The sequence below is a fragment of the Phoca vitulina genome, unplaced genomic scaffold, assembly GCF_004348235.1.
Source record: "Phoca vitulina isolate PV1807 unplaced genomic scaffold, GSC_HSeal_1.0 scaffold13, whole genome shotgun sequence".
Classification (NCBI taxonomy): Eukaryota; Metazoa; Chordata; class Mammalia; order Carnivora; family Phocidae; genus Phoca; species Phoca vitulina.
Genome location: NW_022589716.1, coordinates 7,488,854 through 7,501,335, shown reverse-complemented (window position 1 = coordinate 7,501,335; position 12,482 = coordinate 7,488,854). Strand labels below are relative to the sequence as shown.

General features: G+C 42.1%; 1 protein-coding gene across 1 annotated transcript in view; it reads right to left on the bottom strand.

Annotated features, from left to right (window-relative positions):
- The window catches only part of CCDC36 (coiled-coil domain containing 36), a 29,414-nt gene continuing 16,932 nt past the window's right edge, over positions 1-12,482 (bottom strand). The window contains exons 4-7 of the mRNA XM_032412270.1: positions 9,206-9,254; positions 8,723-8,810; positions 1,493-1,596; positions 1-1,149 (exon numbers count right to left, since the gene is read on the bottom strand). Of these exons, the coding sequence (XP_032268161.1) occupies positions 1-1,149; positions 1,493-1,596; positions 8,723-8,810; positions 9,206-9,254 (1,390 nt within the window). The remainder of the gene's footprint in view (positions 1,150-1,492; positions 1,597-8,722; positions 8,811-9,205; positions 9,255-12,482) is intronic.

The following is a 12,482-nucleotide window of genomic DNA, read 5'->3' as shown; positions in this document are numbered from 1 at the left end:
TCAGAAGCCATCATCACTGCTATCAAAACCCAGGTCATAGAGCACATTCTTGCCTGGCTCCCTGCACAAAGGGGGTTCTGAACTTCCCAGGCTGAGGTCACTGAACCAGCTCATCTGGTGGTCCCCCTGGGAACTGGTGGAAAGCAGCCCGTCGTCTTGGGAAGAATGCCCACCGAGTTGTAAGATGTTCCTTTGTGCTGCCCTCATCACCTTACTGCGCCTGACTATTCCTCCCAGAACAGGGCTGACTGGCTTTGTGGGGCTGCTGGGGCCCCTCAGAGGCAGGGGCTGAGCAAGGGGCTTCTGCTGCTCCAGGGGGGGCCTTTGTGGGCCAGAAACTGGAGGCTGAGGATATTTAGAAATGAAAGCACAGGCTTTGCTAGGGACTTGTTCTTGCTTCCTGGCTAGAAGCCTGCCTCTGTGGGACTTCCTGGGCTGCTGCTTCTTGCCTGTCCCCCCCCTTTCCATGGTTCTGCCTTTCTGTGCAGCCACCCACCTTTGTTCACAAGGGTCACACGGAGACACACCTTCGGTTTGACATTTTTGGCAGATGTTCTTAATGCTGGTTGCAAAGTTGTTCAAGTCCAGGGGTAGAAGCCTTGAGGCTCCTTGGGAAACCCAGTCCCTACCACCAGGAACTTCGGGGCCTGGGAAGCCGGAGCCATGGTTCTCTGAGCTGGTTTTAGGAAGGGTCCAGTTCTTGCAGTTGGTCTGTACTGCGCTGTCCTTGACTCGCCTGTTTCTTTTGCTGGTTCCAGCTGCCATCAGCGCAGCCTCTTCTTGGAGAGCATCACTTTTTGCTCCCTCACCACAGACACCAAACTCTCCAGGCTGCAGGGAAGCCATACTCGGATTCCGTACAGCAGGGGGGGCCTGAGCCTGCCACAGAACTGGTTCCTCAGAAGCATATGTGTCCTGCCTGGTGAAATGGAGGCTCTGGGCCAGAGGTGGTGAGGTCTGGGAAGTGCTGTCTTTCACGTGCGCGGGGCCCCGAGGGGCTGAAATCAATCTCTTCAGCTCTGCCAGGACACTGGCCACATTCAGCTGGCCTAGCTGCTCACACAGCTGCTGGAAGTCCTTACTCTGCTGGGCAACTAAAACTTCAAGTTGCTTCAGGTCAGATTTCATTTCTATAAATTCTGCTTGTCTCTAGGGAAAGATAGTGAGAAAAGAGTTATGGACACTGCAACTCAGAATGCACAATGAAATGTGCAAACCAACCAAAGGATGTGCTAGCAGAACCAAAGCTTTTCCCTTGCTGGGTGCTTTACAGAGGAAGCATGGCAACATTCTGGAGCAGGGCCCCTTGGGTCCACATCATGCCAGAGAACCTTGGAGGAGGAAGTTGGTCCCACCCTGGTCCATTGCCAAGGGACCTATCTGGCTTCTGTTCTGGGCTGAAAAAAAAATTGCAGCTTTAAAGGTGTCTCTCTGGGTCTTAGTGACAAAGCTAAAAACATACTTGAGGAAAGAGGTTGGTATCCACACTTACAGCTTCAAATCTCTTCTGTATCTCAAAGATGACCTGCTCCATGTTGCCTTTGTCATGCACTGTTTCCAACACCAGATCACTCTGGGCCCGCACAGTCTCTTGTACTAAATACAGAAAGTTGACAATCACTTCACGAAGACTATGGCAATGCCCCACCCCACGCAGACAGTAAAGGGACGAGCTAGAATCAGGCATGGGCCACCTGAGCCTGCTCTGCTGGTGCCCAGGACTCTCCAACCAGATCAGCCTTCGTGAGGAGAGGAAGCCCGAGAAGGGTGGTTCTTCCACTATCTCTTCTTCCCTCCCACCCTGAGAACATTCTGGCCCAGGCAGCCTCAATCTCAGCACCTCCTGGGGACTCTGAAACCTGCTGCCCAGATGATGGCACCAACCTCCTCCTTGGCCTACCTTTTTGGTTCTGTCCTCAGAATGAACTCTTCAGAATGTAGATATGATCATGCCTCCTCTGAAACCTGCACTGAAACTTTCAATAGCACCCCACTGGCCACTGGATGAAGTCCAAATCTTTATTTATTTGTTTATTTATTTATTTATTTATTTATTAAAGATTTTATTTATTCATTTGAGAGAGAAAGAGACAGAGCACAAGCAGGGGGAGAGGCAGAGGGAGAAACAGACTCCCCACCAAGCCAGGAGCCCGACACGGGGCTCAATCCCAGGACCCGGAGATCATGACCTGAGCCGAAGGCAGACACCCAACCATCTGAGCCACCCAGGTGCCCCAAAGTCCAAATTTTTAAATTGGCCATGAAGACCCAGGCTCACTTCTGCTTACCGTCTCTGTCTACCTCCACATCTCTGAGGTCTGTTTCCTATGCAATCTCTCTCTCACCATTGGCCTTGTGCATGCTGTTCCCTTGGCTTGGAGTACTTATGCTTCAGTCCCTTATCAACTCTACCCATTCCCCTCAATCACCACCTCAGTGCAACTAATTCCTTTTTTTTTTTTTTTTAAGATTTTATTTATTTGAGAGAGAGTGACAGAGAACACGAGTAGGGGGAGGGGCAGAGGGACAAGCAGACTCCGCACTGAGCGGGAGCCTGACATGGGGCTTGATCCTGGGACTCCGGGATCATGACCTGAGTCGAAGGTACGTGCTTAGCCGACTGAGCCACACAGGTGCCCCTCAGTGCGACTAATTCCTATTCTTCCCTCTGCTCTCAGCAGTCACCTCCTTGGAAAACAGCATATCCTGGCTGGCTTGGGGGCTCCTTTTCTCTGCTGTTGGCACCATTTGTGTGCTCTACCGTCACTTATCACCTATCACCCATCACTTATTTATCCCCTATTTACACTTGGGCTGCAATGAACTTGGTGACCTGAGTGCTAACCACTCAGGACTGATACTGATTCCTCTCTTTGGCATAGGGAGATTTTACACACACACACTTAACTAACACATTGTGTTGCAATCAATTATTGCCACCCTCTTGCTAAATGGCAGGTCATGTGAAGACACTCTTACATTTATTCAACAAATATTTGATGAGTATCTACTATATTCTATAAATATTGTAAGTTCACACACATCTTAAATATGTAACAAGTATAATTTACAAATAATCAGGAATAATACACCAGATATTCCTTTTATCTTCTCATAACTATCTAAAGGGTATTTCAAGATTCTTGACAATTTTTTTTTTCATTTTACATGGGTAAAAAACAATTTGGCAACAAGAGAGTGTTTAACTCTTCACAATAAATGGAAAATCAGAGTGACATCTGGTGATTGAAAAGACAGGATAACAAACTCAAATTTATAGGACACCTGGGTGGCTCAGTCAGTTAAGCGTCTGCCTTCGGCTCAGGTCATGATCCCAGAGTCCTGGGATCGAGTACCACATCAGGCTCCCTGCTCAGTGGGGAGCCTGCTTCTCCCTCTGCCTTCTACCCCCCCCCCCCCGCTTGTGCTCTCCCTCTCTATCTCTGACAAATAAATAAAATCTTTGAAAAAAAAAACAACACAAAAAACCCCTCAAATTTAGTCTTATTTGAAAGCTTGCCTCAATCTGATAGGTGCTTTGGTTAGTGTCCCCGTCTCACCCCCACTCCTTGTTCTAACTATTCTGTCTCTTTTGTCTTCTCTTATCACCCCAAGGGCAGGAATTTAACACATGCTATCTAATAAAGCTTAAGTGATTTACTTCAGAGTTTCTCTTTAAAATAAAACATAATCCCTTTCCTAAAAGGAGTCTTACATTTCAGATTTCTTATATTAACATAAATTCTTGATAGATTGACAATTTTAGTATAATTAAGTAAATTGTAAAGTACAAGAAGGAAACATGGGAGAGACGTAGGGGAAGGCCTTTCTAAGCAAGACAAAACCCAGAAGCCATTAAAAAAAAAAAAAAAAAAAGACGAGTGAGTTGTATATCCTTGTTAAGTTTATTCCTGAATAGTTTATCTTCTGTGTTAGATTTATAAATGGCATCTTTTTTTCCCCATTACATTATTTGTTAATTTCTGCTACCCAACTAAATTATCTTATGGTTTGTGGCACTTTACCAGTTGGTTCTCAGACTATCAAGGGAAAACATGAGACTCAAAAAAATGTCTACTAGGGATAGTAGGGGGTACCCAGATAACATAAAGAATCAAGAAGCAAAATGGCATCAAACATCTCAATAACCAAACTAACACTAGAAGACAATGGAGCTATGCCTTAGAAATCCTGAGGACAAAGCATTTCCCCCTAGGATTCTAGACCCATGTAGAGATAGAAGACATTTTCAAACATGAGTGTATAAAAAGTTTCCCTCCCACACACTCTTTCTCAGAAGGCTACTGGAAGATGTGTATCACCAAACACAAGTATAAACCAAAGTCCAGTAAACAAAGGGACCCAAGACTGGGGATGAAAAAAAGAGGATCCTCAGAATGATGGTGAAGAGAAGTCCTAAGATTGGGACCTCAGGAGTAATCTGCCCGGTTTGGAGCTGGAAGACTGAGCTCCAGGCAGGACATCTCTGATGAGAAAATGAAACAGAAAGAATTCCTGATGTGTTTGAATGTATTATTTGGAGATTTACAGTTTTATCTGAAAATTAGATACTGTGCTAGGAACATGGAAACAATCTTGAACAAAACTGTCTACTACATACATGAATTTCTGCAGTTTTGAAAAGGAAAAAATAAAAATAAAAAAGTAAATAAACATGTACATAAATAAATGAAAGCTGTAGGGGCGCTTGGGTGGCTCAGTCGTTGGGCGTCTGCCTTCGGCTCAGTTCATGATCCCAGGGTCCTGGGATCGAGCCCCGCATCGGGCTCCCTGCTCCGTGGGAAGCCTGCTTCTCCCTCTCCCACTCCCCCTGCTTGTGTTCCCTCTCTCGCTGTGTCTCTGTCAAATAAATAAATAAAATCTTTAAAAAAAATAAATGAAAGCTGTAATAAATGCTATGATAGGGATTATAATAAAAATAACAGAGTGGGGGACACCTATTTCAGATAAGGTCATCAGAGATGGGTACATTTAAGGTGGAACCGGAAGGATTAAAGGAGCTAGCCCTGCAAAGATAAGGGGAAGGTTATTCAGATAGAGAAAACAGCAAGTGCAAAGTAAAAGAGCCTGTTATGACTAGAAATAGACAAGCCAGTGTAGTCTTGCAAAATAGCAGTAAGAAACGATAAGTTTTATGTTATGTGTATTTTACCACAGTAAAAAAAGAATTTTTTAGAAAGCAAATTTTCTATTACTCAATACAAAGTTAAATTCCATATGTCAACCACTTAGAAAAAGGCTGTTTACTTATGTTTAAGTACTGGATTCCTATTCCTAAACTCAATTAGTCAAATATTTTTCCAGACATCCTTGTAGATATTTGTAGTAGAAAGCAAATGTAATTATCCTATCCTAGATGAATTCCTAAATAGCAATGTTTCTTAGCAACAGTGAACATTACCAACCACAAATGCAGAGAATGGGGAAGGCAAGCAAAGTGTTCAATTCCAGATTCAGTACTCAGAAAGCATCTATCTGTGGTCCCACATATTCTTTCCTTGTCCCCTGGGAAACGTATGTTTGGGATCTTCTCTTTCACAGGAGCTTTTGTATCAAGCTCATTACTTCCAAAGTCTATCCCTTTCTTTTCCTTTTAAAAAGTTTTTAAGAAAATAACTCAAACCTATAACAGTATAAAAAGGTATGCAATGCAAAATTGACCGATTCTCTCCGATGCAGACCTTGGTTCCACTTCCTGGAATTTAACATTATGAGTGGTTTCTGGAACTTTGCATTGATACATTGATACATGTGCATATCCATGTATAGATTACAGAGCTTGTGTGTGTATATATGTGTATGGCTGTTCTCTAGAAGAGGACTCCTTTCATTTCTGCTTTGGCCATAAACATCAGGTATTTTTAGCTTTTTTGTAAAAATTCCATTTAAAATCCATTTCCATATTCTGGACAGTATCTCTGTTTTCTTTGAAGATGAATTTTTTATTCATTTCTATTTTAGCTATTTGACGAGGGCTCTACTGACATGAGATCAGATTCTGACACTTTTCCACTGATTGCCAGTGGTTTTCCTTTTACATATTCTATAGTTTTGTTCTCCCTGCCATGCTGATGACAACCTGCGGAAAGGTCTGGGAGCCTCCATGTGTAAGAAGAGATTGCTCAGTCTCCCATTTTCTTTGGGATACCCTTCCCAATTTTCACTAACTGGTCACACTCCTCCACAAGATGTGTCCCAGGGTAAATTATGTGCGCACAAGCAGCACCTTGCTGTTATTACTTAACGATGAAGAGCTATTTCCATTTCAACATGATTCATAAAGATAGACCTCATTCTTCTTAATGATTATATGTGCCTTGCTTAGAAAGGCATTCCTCCACTCCAAAATTATAAAAATGTTGCCCATTTTTTCTTATAGTTTTTTTTACGATTTAATCATTACACTTACTATATTGATTCATATGGAATTTATTTTTATGTATAGAGTTATCTATTTTCCAAAGAAGACATTTTCTGATTTTCTTTCTTTTTTAATTTTTTTAGATAAGCTCCACACCCAGCATAGAGCCCAACGCGGGGCTTGAACTCACAACCCTGAGATGAGGAGTTGGATGCTTAACTGACTGAGCCACCCAGGTGCCCCCATTTTCTGATTTTCAATAGCATCCCCTCCTTTTTATTTTCCTAATGATCATATTTTTCAATAGAACTGATACCTATTAGGTGGTACTGCTCTTTACTAATTAATTAGCCCACCTAAACCTAAACTAAAGTAGGATGTGGATGGCCTTGGTAATTCATTCTATTACTCTGGTCTCCCCAGTCTTCAGCTGAAGAACAAGAGGAGTTAGATTAGATGGCTTTGAGTGATCCCTCTGGTTGAACAGGCAGACTGTGACTGGGGAAAGATTTCATGACCTCATTCTGTGAAGGCGCCCATTACATAATAACACAAGAGAGCACGTTCACACAATATCTTTCCCTTTCCCTTATGAGCTACAGTGAGTGCATACTGAAAGCTGCGGAATATACTGACTGGCAAATTCAGTGCTTCAGGCCAGCTAGACTGGGCCACACCATATGATGATAGAGGATTTGTCTGGTTCCTTTTTCAATGACTAACTTCCTGATCCTGATTGCTACCTACCAAGAAAAGGAATGACTCTGAACAAGCTACTTGTGCCATTTTCAAGAATGATCTAGCTTTCTAGGGGTGCCTGGGTAGCTCAGCTGGTTAAACATCCGACTCTTTTGATTTCAGCTCAGGTTATGATCTCAGGGTCTTAGGATCAAGGCCTGCTTAATCCCAACTCAGGCTCCGTGCTGAGTGTGGAGTCTGCTGGAGATTCTCTCTCTCCCTCTCTCTCTGTCCCTCACCCTGCTCAAGCTCTCTAAATACATACATACATACATACATAAAACCTTAAAAAAAAAAAAGAATGATCTGGCTTTGTAATTAACATGATGCCACAGTGTCTTTTACTGTTTGCCCTATCAAAGTGGCTCCTTCTCCTGAGTCTTATCCTCTAAAAAGGAACCATCAGGGTGAAGGATCAGGATCCCTATGCCTACTATAAACCAGACCCAGTTCTAGTCCCTGCTCTGCCTTGATCTTGTATTGGGAGCTTGGACACTTCCATTCCCTAGTCTGGGCGAAGAATGTCATATAATCCTCCTTTTTGTACTTTACCTAGTTTCAAATGTAGAAAGCAAAAAGAGTGCTTTCCTTGGTCACTTACAAATGAGTTATTCCATCATATACAAAGAAAGCACTCCTGATTTGCTTCTGCTCTTTGTCTTGCTACTTCTTGTGAGGGCAACAGTCCCAGGCTTCCAGAACTGATTTCCAAACAGATGCACAGTTGCCCTGTGTGTGGGATACCCAGGTTGGAAGCCAGCAGACAGTACAGTGCTTTTTTGCAGACAGATGGAGATTAATTTCTAAGCCACACAAAGGCATTAATTTTTGTAAATCATGAGCAATCCATTCCAAGGCATTTAAATAAGTTGACTTCAATTTGTTTAAAATAAAAAAATAAACACACAGACAAATGCAAACAAGTGCAGATGCAGTCATCATCTTGCTATTTAGTTGAGAAGCTGTTGGTTCTACAGGGGTGTCTGCCTAAGAAGAGCAGTGTTATGGCTCTCTTCTGTTTAGTAAGAGCCAGGACCGTGGTTTTATCTAAACATAAATCACTAATTGGTAGAGCAGGAGACTTTACAGATCACTAACTATAACTGAAATGGAGAAAGATGCTGTGATTCACTACAAAACAGCTCTCATTGAAACCATGGCAGCAAGAAGAAGATTAGGTGACTGGAGTATTTCTAACTCCTAAGGGAGCAGTCTTTATTTCTAAGTCCTAAGGGAACAATGTCTTTATAGATAGCACAGCCAGCAACTCATTAGGGACTCAGGGATGCTGTTGATTCACTTCAGGCAGTGAGATGAGAAATCTGGCAGAGTTACCTATCCTGAGGCGGCGGGATTACTGGGTGGAGGAGTAGTGCTTCACAGAGGGCATCTAGGGACCAGGAACATTCCCAACACCTACGTGGGTCCCACTGCCCAGTTCAGCATGCTCCACATCTCTACAGGGCTAACCTTAATGTACCTATTCTCTCATCTGAAACACTATGGAACCTCACCCCTGACAGAAACGTGGCTAGGGTCAGAAAGTTCAGTTCACTGCTCACTAGTGCCCTCTGCTGATAACCTCAAATACAAGATACTCACATGTCTTGGCCACAGTCTCCAAACAATCCAAAATAGATTGGCTTCTTGAGCTGAGATGTTCCTCAGACTTTTCCACAGATGTCTGCAACTAAGCAACCCCAAATTAAGAATGAATTCACAGACTATCGCCTTATTTTCCTAACTTGGAGTATTGTCATTTAGTGATAAAAAAGGTAGTTAAGGGGCGCCTGGGTGGCTCAGTCGTTAAGCGTCTGCCTTCGGCTCAGGTCATGATCCCAGGGTCCTGGGATCCAGCCCCGCATCAGGCTCCCCGCTCTGCGGGAGGTCTGCTTCTCCCTCTCCCACTCCCCCTGCTTGTGTTCCCTCTCTTGCTGTGTTTCTCTCTGTCAAATAAATAAATAAAATCTTAAAAAAAAAAAGGTAGTTAAAATACTGTTATCCTATATGAATTAAGGTCAATGTAATTAGTAAACTTCTTAAAATGTAAAATGTTTTAATTCCTTGACATGCAGCTATACTTACCCTGTGAATGCTTTCTCTGATATGGGAAATGAAGTTGTATAGAGTCTCACTAGAATAAGCGAGAAAAAATAAAATAAATCTTTGTGAAATATGGAAAAAGTCTGTAACAGAATTGATTCCATGAACATGGCAGGCCTTCACCTGGTATAGCATCAAAACAGTACTTGATTAGAGTTGGAGACTCAACCCTGAAAAATTTGTGTCCAGCTACAAAAAAAAATGAGAACATAGACTTTTTGTGACCATTGCCAAGGCAAACCACTCTTTTTCTTTTTAAAATTTACTCTACATGTATCTTAAATAAGGTAAATATTAGCAACTCAAGTGGTTACTACAATAAAATAGATCAGCTTTCATTTTCATAGCAACAGTGTCTTCAGAAGATAGTGACTTCCTTCTGATAGTCCAAAATTCCTGGAAACATCTTAGTCTAATGACTATTTCTTTGACTGTAAGAATGGGTAGAGATGATTCTGGGAGTAATATTAATTTCTTTTTTTTAAAGATTTTATTTATTTGTTTTGAGAGAGAGAGAGAATAGGGGAAGGGACAGAGGGAGAGGGAGACAGAGAATCTCCAGCAGACTCCCCAGTGAGCATGGAACCCTACTCCAGCTTCATCTCATGACCCTGAGATTGTGACCTGAGAAGAATTCAAGAGTCAGAGGCTTAACCGACTGAGCCACCCAGGTGCCCCTCTTTTTTTTTTCCCAAATATTTTATTTATTTATTTGTTTGTTTGTTTATTTATTTATTTAAGAGAGAGAGAGTGGGTGGGGGTGGGGGAGAAGCAGAGGGAGAGGGAGAAAGAATCTGAAGCAGACTCTGTGCTAAGTGCAGAGCCTGCCCTGGGGCTCAATCTAATGACTGGGAGATCAAGACCTGAGCGAAAACCAAGAGTCAGATGCTTAACCAACTGAGCGACCCAGGCGCCCCAGCAATATTAATTTTTTTAAAAAAGATTTTATTTATTTATTTGACAGAGAGAGAGACAGTGAGAGAGGGAACACAAGCAGGGGGAGTGGGAGAGGGAGAAGCAGGCTTCCCGCTGAGCAGGGAGCCTGATGCGGGGCTCGATCCCAGGACCCTGGGATCATGACCTGAGCGGAAGGCAGACTCTTAACGACTGAGCCACCCAGGCGCCCCAGCAATATTAATTTTTAATGAAAAAGAAACTATAACAATTATTCCTCAAATATCCCACTTTTGAAAAGATTCAGACATGGATTGTCATTAAAATTTTTTTACAGGTTTTGTTTCTTCAATCTACACAATATAAATGCAAATATCAGTTTTTGAACCCTAATAGGACTACTCTTCATTACCAAGTCTTTTGGATGCTCCACCAGACTGACTTTAAAAGAAGAATTTTGGGGCGGCTGGGTGGCTCAGTGGGTTAAGTGGCCAATTCTTGGTTTTGGCTCAGGTCGTGATCTTGGGGTCGTCAGACGGAGCCCCATGTCGGGCTCCCTGCTCAGCGGGAAGTCTACTTGAGAGTCTCTCTCTGCCTCTGCCTCTACCCCTCCCCCTGCTCATGTGCTCTCTCTCTTTCTAAATGAATAAATAAAATCTTTTTAAAAAATAATAAAAGGAGAATTTTATAGAACCATTAGGGGTCTACAAACCTTACACTTTTTATGATATTGGGACATTACCTGAAAAATTTTAGTGTCCACTTACAAAAAACGAGAACATAGACTTTCTGTGACCATTGTCAGGCAAACCAGGGAAACAATAAAAATATTAAAAATTAAACAGTTAAAGAATTAGGGGCACCTGGGTGGCTCAGTTGGTTGGGCATCTGACTCTTGATTTCAGCTCAGGCTATGATCTCAGGGTCATGGGATTGACTCTGTGCCGGGCTCCGGGCTCATCGGGGAGTCTGCTTCTCTCCCTCTCTGCCCCTCCCCCTTGCTCACATGTGCACACGTGCTCTCTCTCTCTCTCTCAAATAAATCTTAAAAAAAGTTAATGAATTAAGGATATTAAGAACAGAATGCTATTGAATTATAAAAGCAGAGAATAAGAAAGGGATATAGAAATTAAAAATAGCAGAAACAAGTAGAATAGTTAGAAGATACAGTTAAGGAAAGAAAATAGAACAAAAGACAAAGAGATGAAAAATAGATCAATAGAAAAAAAAAAAAGAGGATAAATGCAGGAGAGCCAACACACACCCAAAACTAGAGATTCAGAAGAAAGAAGAATAAAAATAGGAGATTTTCAAAGATAACAAAAGAAAAATTCTGAGAACCAAAAATCACAAGTTTATAGGTCAAAAGGAACTCCTCAATGCCAAAAGATTATGACATGCCACATGAAAGCACATTACTGTAAAATTTCAAAAGTCTATGGATAATGAGAAGGCCTTAAAAACTTCCAGAAAGAAAAAAGCAAGTGATTACACAGGATCAGGAATCAGAATGGCATCAGACCTCTTAAAAGCAACATACAAAGTGATATGGCAATGACAGCAATGCTTTAGAAATTTTTGGGACAAATAATTTCCAATCTAGAATTCTATATCCAGCCTAATTTGCAAACAAGTATGAGGGGAAAATAAAGAATTTCAGATAGGCAAGGTCTTAAAAAGTTATTTAGGTGCCATGCACCTGTTGTCTGGAAGTTTCTGGAATATATGCTCCACCAAATCCAAGGGGTAAACTAAGAATGAAAGGGACACAGGATAAAAGTAACAGGAGGTAGGAATGCAGGAGAGAGGAGGTAGGAATGCCTAGGATGACGGTGAAGGGAGGACTCAGGATGACAGCTGCGCTGCAGAGCAAGAGTACCAAGTTCAGATCAGAATTAGGAAGATGACTCTGAGAAGAAAATGACACTGAAGAATTTCTGATGTGTTTGGGTATAAAACAAGGAGCTTCTGGGGCACCTGGGTGGCTCAATCAGTTAAGCGTCTGCCTTCAGCTCAGATCATGATCCCCGGTCCTGGGATCAAGCCCCACATTGTGTTCCCCCTGCTCATGCTCTCTCTCTCTCTCTCACGAGCACGCGTGCAAGCACACACACACACACACACTCTCTCTCTCTCTCTCTCAAATAAAATCTTTAAGAAAAAATAAAACAAGGAGCTTTTTTTTAGCTCTGTTGCAGAATTTGGGGATGGACTGTGATTCCTACATAGAAAACTCAGCAAAAAAGAAAACAAGGCCATTTTTAACATTAGGGAATGGTAATCATAGTATATATAATTTTTCTAGGCTAACTAGATAAGGATTTAAAGATTGAAAACTGTTTTTTTGTTTTTAAAGATTTTATTT